Source organism: Salvelinus alpinus, chromosome 28, assembly GCF_045679555.1.
Source record: "Salvelinus alpinus chromosome 28, SLU_Salpinus.1, whole genome shotgun sequence".
NCBI lineage: Eukaryota > Metazoa > Chordata > Actinopteri > Salmoniformes > Salmonidae > Salvelinus > Salvelinus alpinus.
The window spans coordinates 29,279,145-29,304,178 of record NC_092113.1 but is presented as its reverse complement, the minus strand read 5'-3'; the positions used below and the strand labels follow the sequence as shown (position 1 = coordinate 29,304,178).

Sequence of the window (25,034 nt, the reverse complement as noted above, 5' to 3'; positions counted from 1 at the left end):
CGAGACCAAATAGACCAAGAGTTAACCAACACTGCGAGCGGGTTTGGTAGCTCATTCTTTTATACTTTAGCATTGAAGTTAGGTAAGTTGTAAGCCTGAGAAGTAGAGATTTGTAAATAAAAAGGGAGTAACGAAATGATCTACGGGACTTCCAGGATGACCAGCCAACCTTTTGATACAGGATGCAGTGGTGAGTATTAAAAATGTCACCTGTGATAAAGCGAACTGCTCTATGGTAGACGGCATCCAAAAATGTAAGAGTAGTGGCTGCTGCAATCTGGTAAATGGTGTCACCCCTCTGGGCACACACTGGTTGAATCAATGTTGCTTCCACGTCATTTCAATGAAATTGTTTTTATTTGTATTTATTTATTTATTTATTACCCCTTTTTCTCCCCAATTTCGTGGTATCCAATTGATAGTTAGTCTTGTCCCATCGCTGCAACTCCAGTACAGACTCGGGAGCGGTGAAGGTCGAGAGCCTCCGAAACACAAGCCAGTCAAGCCTCACTGCTTCTTGACATAATGCCTGATTAACCCGGAAGCCAGCCGCACCAATGTGTCAGAGGAAATACCGTACACCTGGCGACCGTGTCAGCATGCACTGCGCCCGGCCCGCCACAGGAGTAGCTAGTGTGCGATGTGACAAGAACATCCCTGCCGACCAAACCCTCCCCTAACCCGGACGACACTGGGCCAATTGCGCGCCGCCCCATGGGTCTCCCGGTAGCGGCCGGCTGCGACAGAGCCTGGACACGAACCAGGATCTCTAGTGGCAGAGCTAGCACTGCAATGCAGTGCCTTAGACCACTGCGTCACTCGGGAGGCCCAATGAAATGATGTTGAACCAACGTGGAATAGACATTGAATGTGCCCAGTGGGACCATAGTCAAGAACTGGCAGGAAAGTTGTGCAATCTGATACCTGCTATTTAGGGAGAGGCAAGATCAATTTAAATAAAAGAAGCTCACTTTAAATCTTAGCTTTTTAACTAGCTCATCCGTATATTTTTTAAACCTTAGGTCTTTGTCAATCCAAATGCCCAGATATTTCTAGGTGGGAACTCGATCGATGGGAGAACCATCCAATTAATAAATATGTAGACCATATTAACTTTTTTGCAAGAATTGAAGAACAACATGTATTAGTCTTGCCCGCATTAAGTACACATTTTAAACCAACCAGGGTTTCTGTAAAACAACAAGGTCAGATTGTAGCTCTAACATAGCCTGGTCAACAGTTGGGTCAATGTCATACATAACAGTGTCGTCTGCATACAGATGAATATTACACGTTTTAACAGACCAATATTATTTATAGAAATAGTCAAGAGGACAGGTCCCAATACCGACCCCTGCGGTACACCTTTTGTAATATCCAGGAAACTAGACTTAACACCATCAGAAATCCCACATTGTATCCTGTCTGACAGATCACTCTCAAACCACTTGCTAGAAGTATGATCCTGTCACACCCTGATCTGATTCACCTGTCTTTGTGATTGTCTCCACCTACCTCCAGGTGTCGCCCATCTTCCCCATTATTCCCTGTGTATTTATACCTGTGTTCTCTGTTTGTCTGTTGCCAGTTCGTTTTGTTCATCAAACCTACTAGCGGTTTTCCCCTTGCTCCTGTCTTGTCTATAGTTCCTGTTATCTAGTTTTCCCGGTTTTGACCTTTCTGCCTGCCCTGACCCTGAGCTTGCCTGCCGTCCTGTACCTTTGCCCCACTACTCTGGATTACCGACCTCTGCCTGACCTGACCCTGAGCCTGCCTCCCATTCTGTACCTTTGCCCCACTACTCTGGATTACCGACCTCTGCCTGACCTGACCCTGAGCCTGCCTCCCATTCTGTACCTTTGCCCCACTACTCTGGATTACCGACCTCTGCCTGACCCTGAGCCTGCCTGCCGTCCTGTACCTTTGCCCCACTACTCTGGATTACCGACCTCTGCCTGACCTGACTCTGAGCCTGTCTGCCGTCCTGTACCTTTGCCCCACTACTCTGGATTACCGACCTCTGCCTGACTCTGAGCCTGCCTGCCTGCCGTCCTGTACCTTTGCCCCACTACTCTGGATTACCGACCTCTGCCTGACCTGACTCTGAGCTTGCCTGCCGTCCTGTACCTTTGCCTGCTCGTGTTCGATTTAATAAACTTTTGTTACTTCGATACTGTCTGCACCTGGGTCTTACCTTCAAACCTGATAGATCCAGGCCTAGTTCAGTCAACCTTTGAATGAGAATGTGATGGTCAATAGCCTTGGAAAGGTCTATAAATAAGGCAGCAACATTTTTTTTATGATCTAAGCAATTTAACACATAATCTAAAACAAGCGTAGCAGCTGAAATGGTGCCTTGTCCAGGTATAAAACCAGATTGGTGCACATTCACAATAGACTGAGAAGTTAAAAAAGATGAGAGTTGGCCAGGGATTCTAAAACTTTGGAAAAGCAAGATCATTTTGAAATTGGACGGGAGTTATCTAAGTCAGAAGGATCTCCTCCTTTATGTAGGGGGAGGACGTGCCACTTTCCCGATTTATTTTTTATTTTAATTTTATTTATTTTTTTACCTTTATTTAACTAGGCAAGTCAGTTAAGAACAAATTCTTATTTTCTATGACGGCCTAGGAACAGTGGGTTAACTGCCTTGTTCAGGGACAGAACGACAGATTTTTACCTTGTCAACTCAGGGATTCGATCTTGCAACCTTTCGGTTACTAGTCCATCACTCTAACCACTAGGTTACCTGCCTCTTATGTATAACACCAGAAACAATGAGCTTAGTTCAAGTGTTGTACCCCATCAGAACCCAAAATACAAGCTTGTTTAACTCCAATGATTGTAAACAATGTAAATGTAAACAAACATTGTATAGTCTCAGATCATGGTTAAAACTATAATTTTGATAATAGTCTCAGATCATGGTTAAAACTATAATTTTGATAATAGTCTCAGATCATGGTTAAAACTATAATTTTGATAATAGTCTCAGATCATGGTTAAAATTATAATTTTGATAATATGGATGATCAGTCCTTCCATCCATAGCGCTGTCTATAATTTTGAGGGTGGTTGCATTTCTCCAGGCCCATCTCTCAGCTTTTAACCAAAACACAGGCAGGGTGTTTACTTCGTTATTGTTTCAATTAAAGATTCTAGCTTTAAAAAAAATACAAATGTCATCATTGTGCTTGGTTCTTGCTTTGCATGTGGGCTACTCCATCCTGGACCCAATGTACAGTATATCACAAATCCCTCCCATTGGATGAATGTAAAGATCCCACTGGGCAAAGACATCTTTTCAACGTCTAGTTTTGATTTACAGTTGGTTGAATTGTCAACTAAAGTGAATTGGACATGAAATAAATAAAACAATTCAGCATGTCATTGGATTTAGGTTAAAAGTTAGTTTTCTGTGCCAGAATCGATACCTACTATACGCTACATACAACGTACAAACACAATAACATTTCCAAATTCCTTTGAAATGTACGTACTGTATATTTGGCAAACTTAAATGGTCAAATGTCAGGTGATACACTTGAAATATCCTGGATACCCATTCTAAAGATGGCACAATGGTAACCACTCTTTATGTAACCACCAAAGTTAGAGCTTTAAAAAGGCCAAGAAACATAATCATATGACACGACACCTGGCCAACACACCCATCATCATCACACAACGGAGAAACGAGAGGCTCATGAACTAGGCCAACTATTCATTCTGTTGTGACACGCTGAGCGCTATCAGGTGTCACTGGAGTCTGTACAGATTTCTCCAGGGTGGTAAAGCACTCTGCCGAAAGGACAGGCAGGCTGGGCCTTCCTTCATGGATTCACAGCTGTGGTGTTTAGTGTTTACACTTCTGCCACGCAGGGTTATAGAATCTATCAAAGCCTCAGAGTCATTACATTAGCAGAGATGGCAGAGCAGAACAAGGCCTGACTGCATATTTTATTAGGGTTCTATGCCAGTCTTGAGGTAATTCATCAACCAAAGACCACCATCTACTACTATATTAAAGAGTGACAGTAAGCAAGCAGAGTGACCGTGATATCAAATTTTATTTGTCACATACGCCGAATACAACGGGTGTAGACTTTCCGTGAAATGCTTGCTTACGAGCCCTTCCCAATGATGCAGAGATAAAAATAATACATTGATAAAAATAAAAATAAACTCAGCAAAAAAAGAAACGTCCCTTTTTTAGGACCCTGTCTTTCAAAGATAATTCGTAAAAATCCAAATAATTTAACAGATCTTCATTGTAAAGGGTTTAAACACTGTTTCCCATGCTTGTTCAATTAACCATAAACAATTAATGAACATGCACCTGTGGAACGGTCGTTAAGACATTAACAGCTTACAGACAGTAGGCAATTAAGGTCACAGTTATGAAAACTTAGGACACTAAAAAGGCCTTTCTACTGACTCTGAAAAACACCAAAAGAAAGATGCCCAGGGTCCCTGCTCATCTCCGTGAATGTGCCTTAGGCATGCTGCAAGGAGGCATGAATACTGCAGATGTGGCCAGGGCAATAAATTGCAATGTCCGTACTGTGAGACGCCTAAGACAGCGCTACAGGGAGACAGGACGGACAGCTAATCGTTCTCACAGTGGCAGACCACATGTAACAGCACTTGCACAGGATCGGTACATCCGAACATCACACCTGCGGGACAGGTACAGGATGGCAACAACAACTGCCCGAGTTACACCAGGAATGCACAATCCCTCCATCAGTGCTCAGACTGTCTGCAATGGGCTGAGAGAGGCTGAACTGAGGGCTTGTAGGCCTGTTGTAAGGCAGGTCCTCACCAGACATCACCGGCAACAACGTCGCCTCTGAGCACAAATCCACCGTCGCTGGACCAGACAGGACTGGCAAAAAGTGCTCTTCACTGACGAGTCGCGGTTTTGTCTCACCAGGGGTGATGGTCGGATTTGCGTTTATCGTCGAAGGAATGAGCGTTACACAGAGGCCTGTACTCTGGAGTGGGATCGATTTGGAGGTGGAGGGTCCGTCATGGTCTGGGGCAGTGTGTGACAGCATCATCGGACTGAGCTTGTTGTCATTGCAGGCAATCTCAACACTGTGCGTTACAGGGAAGACATTCTCCTCCCTCATGTGGTTATCTTCCTGCAGGCTCATCCTGACACAACCCTCCAGCATGACAATGCCACCAGCCATACTGCTCGTTCTGTGCGTGATTTCCTGGAAGACAGGAAGGTCCGTGTTCTGCCATGGCCAGCGAAGAGCCCGGATCTCAATCCCATTGAGCATGTCTGGGACCTGTATAAAAATTATGCCTGTCTAGAATTTGATTCCTCAATTACTGTAAATCTGGATGATAGACTTGTAATACTTTTTTTTTTAAGCAGTCCACCTTGAATTGGTAGTGATTTATTATATAAAACAAGTTGATGGGAGAACTTTCCAGAAGGACAACCCTCTCTGCAGCACTCCACCAATCAGGCCTTCATCAGACCAGAGAATCGTGTGTCTCATGGTCTGAGAGTCCTTTAGGTTCCTTCTAGCCACTCTACCATAAAGGCCTGATTGGTGGAGTGCTGCAGAGACGGTTGTTCTTCTGGAAGGTTCTCCCATCTCCACAGAGGAACTCTGGGGCTCTGTCAGAGTGACCACCGGGTTCTTGGTCACCTCCCTGACCAAGGCCCTTCACCCCTGATTGCTCAGTTTGGCCAGGCGCCAGCTCTAGGAAGAGTCTTCGTGTTTCAGAACTTCTTCCATTAAAAAATGGAGGCCACTGTGTTCTTGGGGACCTTCAATGCTGCAGAAATGTTTTGGTACCCTTCCCCAGATCTGTGCCTCGACACAATCCTGTCTCGGAGCTCTACGGACAATTCCTTCGACCTCATGGCTTGGTTTTTGCTCTGACATGCACTGTCAACTGTGAGACCTTACATAGACAGGTGTGTGCCTTTCCAAATCATGTCCAATCAATTGAATTTACCACAGGTGGACTCCAATCAAGTTGTAGAAACATCTCAAGGATGATCAATGGAAACAGGATGCACCTGAGCTCAATTTCGAGTCTCATAGCAAAGGGTCTGAATACGTGCTATTACTATGGTACTATGGTATTTCAGTTTTTTATGGGGTATTGTGTGTAGAGTGATGAGGAAAATGTCTTATTTAATACATTTTAGACTTCGTCTGTAACGTAACAAAATGTGGAAAAATGGAAGGGGACTGAATACTTTCCGAATGCACTGTGCATGGTTAGGGATCAGCCTCTTGCTACAATCATAATTTCTTCCACCCTGTAAAGACAGATACATATTTGTATGACTACCAAATAAATGCAGAGCCAACCATCGATATACAGTAGGCCTTATTCTATGTGTTGAAAAACTGTTCCTTTCGTTCCCCTCACTAGAACATAACTGTAGCTCAGCAAGCACCATATCATTGGCATAGTTTAAAACAAACTAGTTTCACAAAGGTCGCTCCGCCATCCCAAAATCTGTCCTAGATTCCATTCTTTAAAAAATAAAATATATATCAACATTTGCAGACAGAAATGGGTTAATGTGTAATGTGTTCACTTCCTTCCCGAACAAAAGCTTCTGTGTTCAGGTGTCTGTACAGTATAGTATGTAAGTATGTCGATTAGCCTTTGGTCCCTGGGATGCTTGAGTCAGATTGCTGTGCCACAGAATCACAGCACAATGCCCCTCATTGTGAGCTTGGTGCCTGTATCGCTTTCATGCACTTGCTCTCAGCCTTGATAATTTTCAACTGAGACAATCTGATACCTCTCCATGGTATCCTGGACCTGTTAATACACTTGACTTACATGCACACCCACGCACGCACACACACACACACACACACACACACACACACACACACACACACACACACACACACACACACACACACACACACACACACACACACACACACACACACACACACACACACACACACACACACACACACACTTACGACTGCACACACACCTACGACTGCACACACACCACGCTCACACACCACACACACACACACACACACTCTTATGGATGTCAAGTCGAGCTGCCTTATATCAATGAGTTTATTATATTGGTGTATACTGTATACTGTACTTTTGAGGCCACCGTAGCCAGATCATTTCCCATCAATACTAAGTTACAGAGTATAATGATATATACCTTACCTGCGTCCTAATCCATATCTGCCCTGGTTTATTGTGTCTTGTGAGATCAGGTTTGTGCTTGTGACACAAACTGCACACTTATGTAAAGCTGACTATTACTATTAAACTATTAAAAGGGGGGAGGGTGTTACAAAGAATGACAAAATAAAGAAAATAACTTACCTCTTATTACAATGTACTGCTGTGAGCACCCAGTATATTGTATACTGTAGTTGACTATATTGATACAATGTATATGATGGAATGGGGTGCAGGGGCATCCCCGGGAGAGTTTAACTGTTACTACCCTTAGAGTGTAGGGTAGTAACAGTTACTGCTGCAGCACACAACTCATAAAGACAACATCATAGGGTTTTATGGAACATGTTTTGTGGATCAATACAATCCAATCTCAGGAGTGCACAGAATCACAGTCAATATCAATCACGCTTCACTGTAGACATCATAGAGTGTACCCTCTCATGTTCTCTTATAGGTAACACATGTTTGGGGGACAAGATTGAATTTGACCTTGATTTAATAATATATTCCCTTGTGCTTTTTCTGTGAATATCTGTCTTGTGAAGACTTTTACTATTGTCTGTTTACTCATCATGTACAGTACCAGTCAAAAGTTTGGACACACCTACTCATTCCAGTTTTTTTTTTAAATGATACATGGAATCATGTAGTAACCAAAAAGTGTTAAACAAAAAATATATATTTTATATTTGAGAATCTTCAAAGTAGCCACCCTTTGCCTTGATGACAGTTTTGGACACTCTTGGCATTCTCTCGGCCAGCTTCATGAGGTAGTCACCTGGAACGCATTTCAATTAACAGGTGTGCCTTGTTAAAAGTTAATTTGTGGAATTTCTTTCCTTCTTAATGCGTATGAGCCAAACAGTTGTGTTGTGACAAGGTAGGGGGGTACACAGAAAGTAGAAAGTCCATATTATGGCAAGAACAGCTAAATAAGCAAAGAGAAATGACAGTCCATCATTACTTTAAGACATGAAGGTCAGTCAATCCGGAGCATTTCAAGAACGTTGAAAGTTTCTTCAAGTGCAGTCGCAAAAACCATCAAGCGCTATGATGAAACTGGCTCTCATGAGGACCGCCACAGGAAAGGAAGACCTGACATTTTCGATAAGTTACTCTACCCACTTTGGGAGCTCAGCCCTGCTGCCGCCAGATGTTTGTGTTATTCCGTTAATTAAGATTCCTAATTAGAAACAAATTACAAACAAATTATTAACAAATGACATGCAGTAATAAACATCTCTACATAAAAATGACAGTGGCAAATACAGTATGTTGGCAAAAAGATTGTCCAGATTGTCCAAACAGATTAACGTGTCTGCAGTAACGTAGCAGGTATAAGAAATCTACAGCTAAATTGATACTTTGAGATTTTAAAACCATAACTGGAGAGAGACAAAGAGCTGCTTTTTTATGAATGAGTTCATGTTTAAGTTCTTACTCAGCACTTTCAACACTTTGTATTCAACTCTTTTATGAGCCATAAAATGCGCGTTCCTCCTATTTTCACTCAGCGCTACAACAAGCAGTGCAGCAGTAATGAATGAGTAGGAAAGTCTATCTATAGACTTGAGTTGTTGTTATTATTAGTGGCTTGTGTCTTTTAATTATCAAGGAATATTTCACATTCTCTGTTCATAGGAGTAACAACATGAATTTGTGCATGACGCAGAAATAATGCGGTGCGACTCGAGTTTCGCCATCAGCTGGAAGACGGTGTCCCTTTTTGATCAGTGTCAGTGGAGGAAAGGGAGAGCGGAGGGCTGTTGAGAGGTGGACCCTCAGTCTGCTGCTCTCTCCCTCCGCTGACCATCAGACGCAGGTACCATCAGCCCAGTAAAAGAAAAAGAAAATTATTTACACTTATGCTCACTCAGCTGTGCCTCACAAGTAATACAACAACGGATCGATTACCAGTGATCATATAGCCTACCTCAAATTTTGATTATTTTTTAAATGGCCTGAACAACAAAGCATTGGCAAGGCAATTCAAGCAAAGCCAATATGCGGTGATAATGTATTGGGCCTATAGCTAACTGCACAAACTTCATTGCTACAGTGCTGTTTTAAATTGGTTAAATGTTGCATAGCCGTTTTTAAGTCATGTTAAAAAATCATCTGACCGGTAGCTTGCATTTTGACTCAGAAAAGGTTGGTGACCACTGTTCTAGAGTTTTCGCTGTTAACACTATCAATATTTCCCTGTACTGTGGCAATTGTGATCGAATCAACACAATATTAGCCACTTTCAATGCAACATACCGAAACAAAACAAACTATGCAAGAGATTTTGTTGTAGGCAGAAAGCATACCCTACATTACTCATCGCATATGTATATACTGTACTCTATACCATCTCCTGCATCTTGCCATCTTGATGTAATGTATCACTAGCCACTTTAAACAATGCCACTTTATATAATGTTTACATACCCTACATTACTCATCTCATATGTATATACTATACTCTATACCATCCACTGCATCTTGCCTATGCCGTTCTATACCATCACTCATTCATATATTTTTTTGTGTACATATTCTTATTCATTCCTTTACACTTGTGTGTATAAGGTAATTGTTGTGAAATTGTTAGGTTAGATTACTCGTTGGATATTACTGCATTGTAGGAACTAGAAGCACAAGCATTTCGCTACACTTGCATTAACATCTGCTAACCAATTTGTAAGTCGCTCTGGATAAGAGCGTCTGCTAAATGACTTAAATGTAAATGTAAATGTAAATGTGTATGTGACAAATAAAATTTGATTTGATTTGAGTAGGATTCTATTGCATTGACACACACTACTCAGCCCGTACTCTACACAGACCGGTATGGCCTAAATAATCAGAGCTGCAGTAGGCCTATATGCAAATAGACCATTGCCATATATGGATCTGTGCCATTTACTTTGACCTGAACTGTGTTTACAGCATAAGCGGTTCTGAGTAGATGCGCTTGTTTTGAGATCAAAGCCAGAGCTGCATGTAGCCACGTGTGCACATTTTGTTCATATCCTTTGCTAGTTAGTAAGTTGTTAGCTCAGTTATAAATCATTTGTAGTCAGCAATAGGGAAGTGATTACTTCCTACAAGAGCACAAAATGTGTACATTTCTAGATATCTTTGAAAAGCAAGTCAGGTAAAGAGCTTTTTTTGGTCTTAAAGGCACAGTATTTTGAGACAGGCTTGAATAAGCTAAGTAGCCAATAGGCAGCGGGTAGCATAATTTGTCTGATTCGCAGAGGGTAGCATAATTTGTCTGATTCTCTGTAATAATGGTATGGGAATAATAATGCATTTCATTTGGTAAAGTGGTTTCTTGCATCAAACAACACAACATGTTCAGTCACCTCCTTGTCTGAAGGACAAGTGGATAAACAGGTTAATGTCAAGCCCTGCATGTTTTTTTACAAAAGTCTCATGGAATGTAGTAGCAGCCAATGTGTGAACACCACACATTGGCTGCTACTGTAGTCTGAATGATAAAATGTTATCAGATGCATTTTCTCCATTGTTTTTGATGGTTGACCATTTTGCTAAGCCTACTTTATGATCAAATAGCCACAGTAGCCTACTTGGCAACTGTTAACACCAGAGGGGGGACCAAGTCATTGTTTTACAAGTCACAAGTAAGTCTCAAGTCTTAGCACTCAAGTCCCAAGTCAAGACAGGCAAGTCCGAGTCAAGTCTCAAGTCAAGACCGTCAAGTCTCAAGTCCTAAACTTTGAGTTTCGAGTCCTAAACAAGTCATAATGTGCTCTTCACCAAATGTAATACCATTTCATATTTTTAACAAGAGTAATAGTTAGTATATTACATTTACGCAAATCATGAATGGTTTTAAAAATATCTATATATTTATTACTTTCCAAATAAATGTTATATTTCCATGGAAATACATGAGTAGCCATGAGAAAGACCCCCCCAATAGTGATCGACTATCGAGGATCGCTATGGGGCGCAATCGGGCGATGTAGGCTTGTACACAATCGCCCAACCTTAAAGTGGAAATTACTAACTTCAGAAGCTTTTTAAAACCTCAAATACACTAAAAGTGTTACATTTCCTGTAAAAAAATCTAATTAAAGATCCTACATCTGTATGATACATCACTAACATGATAGCAAGAATAACAGCATTGAGCATAATTGATTGTATAATGCTTTCTTTAAAATTATCAAATTTTCCATTTGTGAATATGTGGAAAATATTGTAAACGTATGCAGTTGAATTGCCAACAGTATGAGATACTGTGTGAGACACAGTACAGTAATGTGACACTGCTTTTCCATTCATAGACAGGAATAGATAAACATCAAATCTAATTGTATTTATCAGTTGCGCCGAATACAACCTTATCGTGAAATGCTTACTTACAAGCCCTTAACCAACGATGCAGTTCAAGAAAATAAACTAAAGTAAAAAATGTAATAAAAAGTAACACAATAAAATAACAATAATGAGGCTTTATACAGGGGGTACCGGTACCGAGTATTTTGGACCTAGACTTGGCGTTCCGGTACTGCTTGCCATGCGTTATCAGAGAGAACAGTGTATGACTTGGGTGACTGGAATCTTTAAAAAAAAATTGGGCCTTCCTCTGACACCGCCTAGTATATAGGTCCTGGATGGCAGGAAGCTTGGCCTCAGTGATATACATGACCTAAATATACCCAATTTACCGTAAGAGCATAATTGGAACAGGGTGCCACAAAGGCCCATATATAAAGCAGAGTCATGAGCGACTGTCTGTCCGTGGGCTACTTCAACCATCAGTCAAACACAGTCCTTGGTCATAACCTTGAAGCAGAACAGTGACTGATAGCAGGTAGCGAGTGGCTTTAATAACATACTGTGGCTTATGTATTGATGAGCTCTATATGGAATTGTTAGGTTTTATATGATCAATGTATCTCAATAGGCTCAGGCCTGGTTTGTAACAAGTATATTCATAGTACAACTTCTCAGAGTATTCAAGAGTAATGAAAGAGTTGGTTTAGAATTTATCTTCAAAACGGTTTCTGTCCGTTGGGAATTGCCCTATTTAGGTGTGAAGTATAGAATCGGAGATGGGATCAGACAACAACATAAAAGTTGATCTCAATGACACTGTAACTATACACTATACAGTATCTACATACTATAACGCCCCAATGTAATGATGCATTATACTGTATCTCTAGAGTATAGGAATTGGAACAAACATGATTATAATGTAACTACTATTATTTCATTCATATTTGAAACTACAAAACGTACACTTGTCATTATCACGGTTCCCCATTAGGATCTGTTTCTGGAAATACCTATTTGGATAAAATGCAGAAATGATTTATTTCACCTTTATTTTAAAAGGGAGTCATACTGCGATCAAGGTCTCTTTTACAGATGAGCCCTGAATTACAGAAATGACAGAAAATACACATCAAAATATAAATACAAAATGCAAGCAGAAGTTGATAACCTGATATGGTGCAATACACAGATCGCAATGTTGTCTTTAAATGTGGTAATTAGGAGCATACAGCGTGTGGGCATTTCTGTTATTTTCATGTATGTATTATCAGTGTAGCGCCTTCGTTTTTTCAAGGATGCATGACCACACACATAAAACCATAAGATGTTATTCATATTTGGATAGGCCTATTGTTCAAGTCATTTACATCATGCCAAGGGGATAAACGTAACTTTTTATATTTGCTATAATACTGTTTTTTAATGCCACAATACATGAATTCTTATCTAACACCACCCCGATTCAATCCAATCAGCACAATAAACCAATGAACTCTTATTATGTTCACGTCTTGGGCTTGACTGGAGAAAGGTGTTCAATTCCCAGCTACCTCCACTCAACAATGAGCCCCAAGGTGCAATCAAGAAAAGGCTTAGAAATGGAGATAATGGAGGACACAATGTTTTGTCATGGACTAGGTCAGTCTCTGTCTTGTGTTGTGGGATACACCATTTCATATGCATGATGGGACATAACAAAGCAAAATAAAAGGGCATGGTACCATTATAAAAGGCAAGAGGAGAACCCTGGAACTACCAGTTGGAGATACCAGAAGGCTGTGCAGTGAAGGATTGTGGCCGTTGGTGAGTAGCAAAACTTCTAGATACTTCGTTTTTTTTGGTGCATGTTTTATGTAAAACATTTATGTTTACTTTTTTAAGTCCATGGTTACTTACATGGGGTCAAAAGCTACATCTACTCAAAGATATGTGATTGGTTTGTTAAAATCAATGACCTTATTACATGAATTCTATCTGTCAAGTTATTGAATTTTACATGTGAAATTTTGTTTAAACTACACTGAATACTTTTCTAAGGGAAAAGAGCAAGTTTGAAGAGTTACAGGATGTCGTCTTCAATCATCTCAGTGGTCCTAACACGGGATGGGATGTATCTCATGTAAAAATCACATAATTGAGGATATCAGAAACATACTTTGATCTCTCAGAAGCTGTGCGGGATTTTGTCTTGAGATAAAACAATCCCTAGGACATCTATGTAGGCTAGAAACACTGCTATGTCATTATTGGGGAGGTCTCTAATAAAATGATATGTGTTTCCATGTTTCAAGTGAAGTAAACATGGAACAGTTGACATGGTCTGCAGTGCTGCTCCTACTGGCTCTCTCAGTCAGAGGTAGGTTACTACTAGATCATACTTGGATAATAAAAAATACTTGTAATAGGCCATATTATGTGTGTAAACAGTACAAATACGCCTTGAATTCTAGGATGAATAAAATCCCAGTATGGTTTGGGGCAGAGTAAAAACAGTAAATAGAGTACTCTGAAAGGTAGATGCTTCTGTATGCGGCCTGTACACTTGTTTGTGTGCCTGTTTGCATGCTGGCTGTAGAGTGGAAACAAAGACACAGCTAAAGGAGCTATGATTAGCCTAAGCCCGGCCCTGAATACCCATTGTATGTTACAGCATATCCTCATCATCACAGGTGTCAGGTCCAGGATCCTATGACATTTGAAGTCCCTACAGTCCAGGTTACATGATTGGACTAACATTGTTACAATCTGTAATAGCATGTGAAGTTAAGCCCCGTGAAACCTGTAGCACACTAGAAGCACATATGTGGTGCCGTGTGACTCTGTCCACAGCTAAAAGTACGTTGTTGATGCTTTATAACAGTACGACAATTTACAGTACGCTGCCAATATCCAGCTGGTTAGTATTTGTTTGTAAATAATGCGCACAGTTTACAACTGTTTCAGAATTAACATTGTTTTTCTAATATTGGCCACAGAGCCTTAAAGAGCTTCAGGCCTCGAACATTCCTTTTTCAGCCATCTGTTCAATTAGTGTATCCATAACGGTTTTTAATGAACACTGTAAAAAACATCGTGCTAGTTCCACTTTTAAAAATGGCCAACTTTTTGTATCAGCTTTTTGAGAATTTCCAACATGGTGTATTTTTACGTATAATATATTTCCACTTTTAGTGTTTCACAAACACTAATATATAAAGTCCAGCATAAAACAATGGCTACGATCCAACTTAAATTTGAGCAAATCCAGAACTGTCATTGTACATTAGATCTACTTAATCTTTCTGATTATGTAGTTACTTTCATTGGTCGTGTCTTAGTGTTAAACATGGCTTTATGAACTTCATCACTCAACATTTTCATCCACTTTAGCAGGAATTTGTTGCACTAGCACTAACAAGCTTGATGTATTTGCCTCTGTCAAGAGCGACTCACATGATCTTATTAATGGTGAGAATGGGTGCTCTCATCATTTAACGTCAATTTGCCAGACAGTTTTGATATCCATTCATCATGATCCATTACACCTCATAGCATAACAAACTGTTTTAACTAATATAGAAATTAGCTTTTCATTCTTCAAACATGCGTACAACATTGTGTAAAAGTATCGTAAAGTAAAACATTAAAAAATGACCCACAATTCTCTGAAAACAGAGCCACATGGCAAGTTGTTGGAAGAACTTAAAATTCTTAAATTAAAAGGAAATATTATGAAAATGTAAATTAAACACAATTTTCCTTGTAGTTGTTTTTACACACAAATAGTTGTTGAGATTATGCATTTATCTTATGTTGAATCAAACATTTTCATTACAGGTGAAGTGAAATAAAGTACTAATTATATTCACATAAAGATGACAACTACATTATTTATGTCAAAATAATTATATTTTCAAGTATAATTTACTAACCACCTGAATAATTTTGTATGCACAATGCACATGTAGGAATTCAGATGACTAATTCAGATTAATAACAAACTGTCCTCTCAATCTAATCCACAGAGACATTTACACAGAGAATCATCGGAGGACAAGAAGTCGAACGGTATTCTATCAAGTACCAGGCATCTATACAGTATAACAGGAACCACTACTGTGGAGCCACCCTCATTCGGCCCCAGTGGGTGGTGTCTGCTGCCCACTGCTGGAGACCGTGAGTACTGACTACAATTATGGGATAGTAGTGTCACTGTTGAAGGGAATAGAAAGTGGTCTACTATCCTATTGCATAAAACAATGAACAGATGCTTGAAGCCAACAGTCAATTACATCAAAAAATTCAAAGGGCCAGCTCGCACTTGAATGAGTAAATGTTTTGGGGGTGGGGAATAGTAGTGTATTATGTTGTAGGGTGTAACAAATCAAATCAAATCAAATCAAATTTTATTAGTCACATACACATGGTTAGCAGATGTTAATGCGAGTGTAGCGAAATGCTTGTGCTTCTAGTTCCGACAATGCAGTAATAACCAACAAGTAATCTAACCTAACAATTCCACAACTACTACCTTACACACACAAGTGTAAAGGGATAAAGAATATGTACATAAAGATATATGAATGAGTGGTGGTACAGAACGGCATGGCAGATGCAGTAGATGGTATAGAGTACGGTATATACATATGAGATGAGTACTGTAGGGTATGTAAACATAAAGTGGCATAGTTTAAAGTGGCTAGTGGTACATGTATTACATAAAGATGGCAAGATGCAGTAGATGATATAGAGTACAGTATATACATATGAGATGGGTAATGTAGGGTATGTAAACATTATATTAAGTGGCATTGTTTAAAGTGGCTAGTGGTACATTTTTACATAATTTCCATCAATTCCCATTTTTAAAGTGGCTGGAGTTGAGTCAGTATGTTGGCAGCGGCCGCTAAATGTTAGTGGTGGCTGTTTAACAGTCTGATGGCCTTGAGATAGAAGCTGTTTTTCAGTCTCTCGGTCCCTGCTTTGATGCACCTGTACTGACCTCGCCTTCTGGATGATAGCGGGGTGAACAGGCAGTGGCTTGGGTGGTTGTTGTCCTTGATGATCTTTATGGCCTTCCTGTGACATCGGGTGGTGTAGGTGTCCTGGAGGGCAGGTAGTTTGCCCCTGGTGATGCGTTCTGCAGACCTCACTACCCTCTGGAGAGCCTTACGGTTGTGGGCGGAGCAGTTGCCGTACCAGGCGGTGATACAGCCCGACAGGATGCTCTCGATTGTGCATCTGTAGAAGTTTGTGAGTGCTTTATGTGACAAGCCGAATTTCTTCAGCCTCCTGAGGTTGAAGAGGCGCTGCTGCGCCTTCTTCACAACGCTGTCTGTGTGGGTGGACCAATTCAGTTTGTCCGTGATGTGTACACCGAGGAACTTAAAACTTTCCACCTTCTCCACTACTGACCCGTCGATGTGGATAGGGGGGTGCTCCCTCTGCTGTTTCCTGAAGTCCACAATCATCTCCTTTGTTTTGTTGACGTTGAGTGTGAGGTTATTTTCCTGACACCACACTCCGAGGGCCCTCACCTCCTCCCTGTAGGCCGTCTCGTCTATATGCATCCTCTCCAATTCCCCTGGACATAGTTCTTACTAGATTGGATCATGTCTGTTCCTCCTCAGGGCCCAGCTGATCCAGGTGGTTTTGAGTGAGCACAGTCTGGTCGAGGAAGAGGGCTTCGAGCAAGTGTTCAACATCTCCAAGATCTTGGTCCACTATAGCTACAACTACAAGACCTTCAACAACGACATCATGCTCATCAAGGTAAGAGACGTTCCATTCCATCCATCCTCATGAGGTAGACGTGCAGTGTTTCAATACCCATACAGGCATACCACTTACAATGAAGCTTGGGAAAGTGGTATGCTAGTGTAGATATTGAAACCTATCCATGTTGTTAATGTGTTTCAATATTTCAGTTAGTCTACTCACTACATAACTTCAGATACTGCTGCAGCTTAGACGTTGTACCATAACATTGACTCCGCCCCCTTTGATCCCTTCTCTCTGATTGGTCAGCATCTGATTGTGTGCCTCCTGATTGGTCAGCAGCATCTGATGTTGTGCCTTTTCTGTGGTTGTGTGTGTTCCAGCTCAGTGAGCCAGCCAAGCTCAATGCCTACGTTCAGCCTGCCCCACTGCCAGAAGACGACACCCCTGCTCTCCCAGGGTACACCACCTGTACGGTGAGCGGCTGGGGTGTCACGCGTATCTACAGCTACTTCCTGTCCCCTGTGCTGCGTGCTGTGGATGTGCAGACCATTCCATACTGCCACCACTACTACTACTGGAGGATCACAGACAACATGATGTGCGCTGGGTCTCGTTTTGGTGGCAAGGACTCCTGTCAGGTAGAGACTAGCCTAATCTTGGCTCCCAGAATCAAATATTGTTTTCTTAACTTTTATTTAACCAGGGAGTCATGCTGAGACCACACTCTTAAAAAAGGGTTCTGTGTCTGTCCCCATATGAGAATCCTTTTTGGTTCCAAGTAGAACTCTTTTTGGTTCCAGGTAGAACCCTTTTGGGTTTCATTAGGAACTCTCTGTGGAAAGGGTTCTGCATGGAACGCAAAAAGGTTCTCAAAGTGTTCTCCTATGGGGACAGCCTAAGAACCATTTTAGGTTCTAGATAGCCCTGCATGAAATGATCAATACACATCAATTACACAATACATGACAGGCAAACACAAAACACGAAAAGCAGAACACATCTGTCACAAGAGCCTAGGTATAGACTGCTATGAATAATAGAGGGTGTGGGCCTTTAAAACTGGGCCAGAGCCAATGGGATAGATTTAGTTTGGATTATGGAAATGTACAGTATGGGGTTCAGATAAGGGACATTCTTAAAAACCACAACAATAGCATTTCAATGGCAGAAGAAAGTGACAAAATAAAATAAAATATCACAATTTCACAATTTAGTCGTAGAATAGAAACAGACACAAAACAGTGTTCTGTAGAATGTGTGGTAACTAACATGACATTTACCAGATACGAGTGGTGTATTCACACTTTATATCACTAACAAAAGGACCAGAGCTTTTGTTCATCATTGTGTCTTTTGTGTTATTGTACTACAGGGCGACTCGGGCGGACCCCTTATCTGCAATGGAAACTTGGAAGGCATCGTTTCATGGGGAATCAGCTGTGCCAACCCTTACTTCCCAGGAGTCTACACTCAAGTCAGAATGTATGTCAGATGGATCGACTGGATCATCAACAGTGACAACCCCAACAACTGAATCAAGACCAATGTCCAGGAAGGGTAGTGCACACAGGGAAGAGAACAGTTCCACAATTAATTGAATAGAAGGATATAAATCACCATGAGGTAAAATAAAATACTACACTATTCCACTCCTGCTTGTCACAGTTTTAAACCATATGAACAAGAGCAGTGGCTGTGGCATCACATTAGCTGTGAGTAGAGGGCCAACATAGAGGCAATATTAGGGGAAGTAGCACAGAGATCCTACAGTATGTAATTCTGTGTGGAATAGCAATAAACCACAATTTTCTCATTAACTTAGTTAGCTTTGGACACTGACTAAATTATGTCTTTACAGATATCAGATTTAAGCATTGAGGTTCTGAGGTTGTAAGAATCTGATGATTATTAACCTTGTATTAAACCTACAAACATGATTGACAGTTCGACTTTGTTATTCTGTTGTGAAGAGAGAAAAAATGCTGTATAAACTGTTAAGACTCTTGCTTGAAATGTACTGATTCATGTTACCATACTAGAAGGCATTAATTACTTTACATGTATAAGGTATGTATATTTTGGGGTCAATGAAAAGTGGATGGGAAGTAGGAATATGGAAAGTCAGTGTAGAAGCTTCATATTCTGTTCCATGTTTCTAAGGAGAGAGGTGAAACGCAATTGTTAGTCTCTGATAAGGCAGGCCAGCTGCGGAACTAAGGAGGAGTGAGGAATGCGTCTCGAGGTCAAATCAACAGATGAAGTGAGAAGAAACCTCTGGGAGGGGGGCCAGAGTGGCCCATCACAACGCCTTTCCTACTGTAGTACTTTTTAAATGTATTTTACCTTTATTTAACTAGGCAAGTCAGTTTTAAGAACAAATTCTTATTTACAATGATGGCCTACCTTGTTCAAGGGCAGAACAACAGACTTTTACCTTGTCAACTCGGGGATTCAATCCAGCAACCTTTCGGTTACTGGCCCAACGCTCTAACCACTAGGCTACCTGCCGCCCCAGGTAGAATAAAGTTAAATAAAGTTTAAAAAAAAAATATATATATATATGTGCTTGTGTAATCATGCCTCGTCTTTGCAGCTGTATGACCCAGTGGGTGAATAAACTTGGTATGAGCTTTTTCTAGTTGTCCGTTTGAGTTTTTACTCAGTTTGTTCAGAAGCTATCAAAACCCAATCTATTATTATAGGTTTTTATTATAATGAATTAATAATCATCATACAACCACTCTATAACAATAAATACTTTATTTTTTGGTATTAGGTCTTTCTGTGTTTTTTTATTTACATTTTTACCCTCACTGCACATACATGTATCAATCAATCATAATTTACTAGTTATAAAGATTTGGTACAAGTCTGCAGGTATAATCAATAATGCATTATGATGCATGATTTTGCATAATGGATTGTAAGACTTGTCATAAGCATACGAATGAGCCATTATAATTTAAGCAACCCCTGTTTAAAAGGAAAGTCATTAGCCAGAGTAAAGTAATGATAACGGTTGGGGTCAATTCCATTTAAAATCAGTACATTCAGGAAGTAGGAATTACCCCCCAACCCTATATGGTAATGATCTCTTTAAAAGTCATTACACACGCTAGGCTTCCCCTAGAGAGTGGGCCAGTGCCCCTCCCACCCAGATCATGTGTGAGCTGTGGGGCTCTTAAAAACCTGCTTGTTGGGTACAGCTTTCAATCCATCCACTCTCTATTTCCACCTTTACTCTCTCCTTTTCTCTCTCAACAGACACTTACAAAGAAAGGGTTGGTATGACAGACTTCGGGATTGGTGAGTTAAGGGTAGACGGAGCAGACACAGAAGCCAGGAATCACTCGAGTGAAGAGGAAAATGAGGATTGGATTAAACCTCTTATTCACCAGTCCCAGGGGGCTAAAGAGTTTGCCTACTGCCCCTACAGTAAGTTCCGGGTGGGGGCAGCCCTGTTGGCACATGATGGGACAGTTTTCACAGGTGAGGGGCTTTCAAATAATATAATAATAGTATAATATAACAATAAGAATAAGAATACATGGGTTGGGGGCTGATAAAAATGCTTCAATTTATTTATTTAGTATGTTGAATACTGCCGTAACTCTTCAGGTGGCTTAAAAGAACTACAGTCATGATAATTTATAACAATGTTATGCACCATGGAATAAAGAACATTTAATGGTATTCTGTTAAGGAATGGAAATAGAAAAATAACATAACAATAGAGAGAGAAATGATAAAAAATATAATAACTTTGAACATCCTTTGATGTTATAAAGTTTGTTGACAGGCCAGAGGATAAAGTCAGACAGGCCAGAGGATAAAGTCAGACAGGCCAGTGTATAAAGTCAGACAGGACAGTGGATAAAGTCAGACAGGCCAGTGGATAAAGTCAGACAGGCCAGTGGATAAAGTCAGACAGGCCAGTGCATAAAGTCAGACAGGACAGTGGATAAAGTCAGACAGGCCAGTGGATAAAGTCAGACAGGCCAGAGGATAAAGTCAGACAGGACAGTGGATAAAGTCAGACAGGCCAGTGGATAAAGTCAGACAGGCCAGAGGATAAAGTCAGACAGGCCAGAGGATAATGTCAGACAGGCCAGTGTATAAAGTCAGACAGGACAGTGGATAAAGTCAGACAGGCCAGTGGATAAAGTCAGACAGGCCAGAGGATAAAGTCAGACAGGACAGTGTATAAAGTCAGACAGGACAGTGGATAAAGTCAGACAGGCCAGTGGATAAAGTCAGACAGGCCAGTGGATAAAGTCAGACAGGCCAGTGGATAAAGTCAGACAGGCCCGTGGATAAAGTCAGACAGGCCAGTGCATAAAGTCAGACAGGACAGTGGATAAAGTCAGACAGGCCAGTAGATAAAGTCAGACAGGCCAGAGGATAAAGTCAGACAGGACAGTGGATAAAGTCAGACAGGCCAGTGGATAAAGTCAGACAGGCCAGAGGATAAAGTCAGACAGGCCAGAGGATAAAGTCAGACAGGCCAGTGTATAAAGTCAGATAGGACAGTGGATAAAGTCAGACAGGCCAGTGGATAAAGTCAGACAGGCCAGAGGATAAAGTCAGACAGGACAGTGGATAAAGTCAGACAGGCCAGTGGATAAAGTCAGACAGGCCAGAGGATAAGGTCAGACAGGCCAGAGGATAAAGTCAGACAGGCCAGAGGATAAAAATCAGACAGGTCAGATGATAAAGTCAGACAGGCCAGTGGATAAGGTCAGACAGGCCAGTGGATAAGGTCAGACAGGCCAGTGGATAAAGTCAGACAGGCCAGAGGATAAAGTCAGACAGGCAAGTGGATACAAACAGGATCTTTCTGATTCAGTATTGTTTGTGTCTGTTCTGTTGTGTCTGTTCTGCTTGAAGTCACAACCCAGACATTTTAAAGATGTCGATTTTAGGTAGATTTTCTACATTCCTGTTCAGTGCAGGTCATATGAGACATGAATATATGTGACACTAAGATTGCCCTTAGAAGCATCAAATTGAACCCTCTGAGTGTGAGTCAAGAATGATAATTGAGAGTCATTATTTTATAGTGTTATTAAATGAAGTGATGTGTTCTGTTTTTAATGTGATGCCCTTTCAGAGATTCCAGGAACTCTTACAAATGCAGAACTTTTCTTAACAGGATGCAATGTAGAAAATGCTAGCTACAACCTTGGCCTCTGTGCAGAGAGGACCGCTATTGCAAAAGCTGTTTCCGGGGGATACAGAAGTTTTAAGGCTATTGCTATTGCCAGGTACATACTTTTTAAAACTTTGCCTTGTTTCTGAGTAAACAACGGTCAGTTGATCGATGATGTCTGAATCCCAAAAAAGTATTGATTCAGTCATCCTGTTGATTTCATCAAGTTAAGATTAGTACATACAATTATTAATGACCCCATCATAGAGTTCATTGGGTTTTGCTTCCCCTCAGAGTATGTAGATGGTTATAAACCATTCTACTATCAAAGTCATGCTGATATAAACAGTCATTTGGGGTATGTCTTAGTCTTCCTGAAATGTTCAGTAGATAATTAATAGAGAAAATACCAAAAAGAATTAATTTCTGCACAACTATACTATTATTGTCAACACTAACTATATTGGTGCACACAGTACTAAAAATGACCATTGAGGGTAATGTTGTTAATGACATGATTGATTTTGTAGTGACCTGGAAGACCAGTTCATCTCACCATGTGGAGGTTGCAGACAGTTCATGAGAGAGGTACACAAATGATTTATACAATTTAGATATGTGAATGAGTGCATTGATAATGGAACAAAGGTCTAATCCAGGAAACCAACATGTATGGTTGTTTTCAAATCAAAGGTACATCACACAGCCTGAACCAGTACCTAGACATGAGGAGACGAGATCTCCTCTGACATCCAGGATCCTTCAATTGAAAGTCCCATTAACCAGCTCTGCAAACGTTATAATGTCAAAATATGTTCACTACCACAAAAACATGGAGTTTCGCAGAACAGCTATCATCATTACTGCCGTTACGCACGGTCTGTACTTCCAAAAAAGGTCCAAAAAAAAGTACCTTTTTTGTTGTTGACCAAGTGCCCACGCGCCAAATCCACCTTCGGCCCCTCCAATGAAGTCACTCGGCCACGTACAGGTCGGTTGATCCAGCAGCAGAACAGTATCACGAAAGATAATTAATAAAAATATAGATTTATACCTAACGGCAGTAATATCGATAGTTGCTCTTCGAAACTCCATATTTTGGTGAGCACCGAACGTATTTTGACATTATAACGTTTCCAGAGCTGGTTAATTGGACTTTTATTCAAGAATCCTGGGCGTCAGAGAGTGATCTTGTCTCCTCAAACCCAGGTACTGGTTCACACACAGCCATGCATCTATAATGGAAAAATCTAAAATAATCTAATTTCCCTTTTCTTTGTAGTTTGGTGATCATTGGTCCGTCTACCTATCCAAGCCTGATGGTTCTTACAAGGAAATGACTATAGAAGACCTGCTTCCTGTGTCCTTTGGGCCCGAAGACCTGAAGAAAAAGAGATTGTTCACCACAAAGAATGGGTCATAAATGTATTCACAAGACAAGAGGCAAAACCAGATTCGTTCATAACGGCATTACAAGTCCGTGAAATGTTAGACTGCTGAGCTGGATAATGGGCTGATTTGCCAGCCAATAGGACTATACATTTTATTAGTTGAATAATGTCATTGGATATTCTTTTTCTTCTGTCTGTGCCTTTGAAATTAGGAAAATCTGTCTCAATGTGTTTTCTAACAATTGTTTGAAATGCAGTAAATTACATCAAATGATATTATGCTACACAGCTCATAATCACATTAGTATTTGTATGTGTATGATTTGCGAGTGTTTGTTTGAAGTATGAAGTATCAATGTTGAAAATGCATTTTGATGTATTACTCATTAATATTACAATATTTTAGGACATTTGTGTAAAGTTTTGATTGTGTTTAGGCCTATTTGCATCATTTGCTGACACCAATAACATTGTCATTGTCTCTTTAATTTTAGAAACAGGTCAAGTTAAAAAAAAACGTCATGTGACACTAGAAGCACGTTCTCTGTGACTGTTCCAGTTTGTTTACATAACTATTCGTCCTTGTGTTGTGTAGTTGGGAAGGTAGTTTCCTGTTTGGGGGTGGAAGGGCATCAAGCGCATGAAGCGAGACGGTGGATGGTGGTTGGAAGAGCGCGCTTGTTTGAAATGGAAAAGCGTCGCGCTAGCTTTTGATAAAGAAGAACATCAAGACGAAGCAGGTGCTTTATAAGTGGGATGCAGTGTTGAGTAGTTGATCTAGAAGTGTTGGAGAGACTACAGAAAGATAGAGAGGGTGTTGATCCATCTGATTTGTTTAAGAGACGTCTGGATTTTATTTATTTTATGTTTATTTATTTAACCTTTATTTAACTAGGCAAGTCAGTTAAGAACAAATTCTTATTTACAATGACGGCCAAACCCGGACGACGCTGGGCCAATTGTGCGCTGCCTCATGGGGCTCCCAATGACGGCCGGATGTGATACAGCCTGGAATTGAACCAGGGACTGTAGTGACACCTCTTGCACTGAGATGCAGTGCCTTACTCGGGAGCCCACTGCGCCACAGGATTTTGTGGCCATTTGCACAGATGACATACTGTGTCAGCATTTGTAGTGCAGGAATGTGGGGTGGAAGTCAGGAAACGTATTACAGATCATCTGTATGTATATATGGCAGAGCCGATGGCCATACTGTTGGCCTTGCAGTGGGTGGAGGAAGTCAAGCCAGACAGAGTAGTTATTTGCTCTGATTAATGTGCAGTGTT

The 25,034-nt window shown here is 40.7% G+C and overlaps 2 protein-coding genes across 3 annotated transcripts; both read left to right on the top strand.

Annotated features, from left to right (window-relative positions):
- The first annotated feature begins 13,809 nt into the window (after positions 1-13,809).
- LOC139556840 (trypsin I-P1) lies at positions 13,810-19,145 on the top strand. The gene is made up of 5 exons (XM_071370947.1): positions 13,810-13,864; positions 15,513-15,663; positions 17,118-17,259; positions 17,589-17,846; positions 18,581-19,145. The coding sequence occupies exons 1-5, from the start codon at positions 13,810-13,812 to the stop codon at positions 18,740-18,742; spliced, it is 768 nt and encodes a 255-aa protein (XP_071227048.1). The 3' UTR covers positions 18,743-19,145.
- Positions 19,146-20,369: 1,224 nt separating this feature from the next.
- cdaa (cytidine deaminase a) lies at positions 20,370-24,286 on the top strand. 2 transcript variants are annotated; one of them, XM_071372659.1, is made up of 4 exons: positions 20,370-20,697; positions 22,361-22,472; positions 22,888-22,945; positions 23,640-24,286. In XM_071372659.1, exons 1-4 carry the CDS (start codon positions 20,496-20,498, stop codon positions 23,778-23,780), a joined length of 513 nt encoding a protein of 170 aa, XP_071228760.1. In that variant the 5' UTR covers positions 20,370-20,495; the 3' UTR covers positions 23,781-24,286. The 2 variants fall into 2 exon arrangements, 1 of the variants encoding a protein (XP_071228760.1); XR_011671437.1 differs by lacking the exons at positions 20,370-20,697; positions 22,361-22,472; positions 22,888-22,945 and adding an exon at positions 23,202-23,566 and having other exon boundaries at positions 23,640-23,775.
- Positions 24,287-25,034: the final 748 nt, after the last annotated feature.

What these genes read in the sequence shown, in the direction of transcription:
- LOC139556840 (XM_071370947.1), top strand. Translation starts at nt 13,810, where the DNA reads ATGGAACAGTTGACATGGTCTGCAGTGCTGCTCCTACTGGCTCTCTCA. An exon ending in ACGACATCATGCTCATCAAG is followed by an intron (nt 17,260 to 17,588) that starts GTAAGAGACGTT and finishes TGTGTGTTCCAG; the next exon opens with CTCAGTGAGCCAGCCAAGCT. An exon ending in GTGGCAAGGACTCCTGTCAG is followed by an intron (nt 17,847 to 18,580) that starts GTAGAGACTAGC and finishes ATTGTACTACAG; the next exon opens with GGCGACTCGGGCGGACCCCT.
- cdaa (XM_071372659.1), top strand. Translation starts at nt 20,496, where the DNA reads ATGACAGACTTCGGGATTGGTGAGTTAAGGGTAGACGGAGCAGACACA. An exon ending in TGATGGGACAGTTTTCACAG is followed by an intron (nt 20,698 to 22,360) that starts GTGAGGGGCTTT and finishes TTTTCTTAACAG; the next exon opens with GATGCAATGTAGAAAATGCT. An exon ending in AAGGCTATTGCTATTGCCAG is followed by an intron (nt 22,473 to 22,887) that starts GTACATACTTTT and finishes TTGATTTTGTAG; the next exon opens with TGACCTGGAAGACCAGTTCA.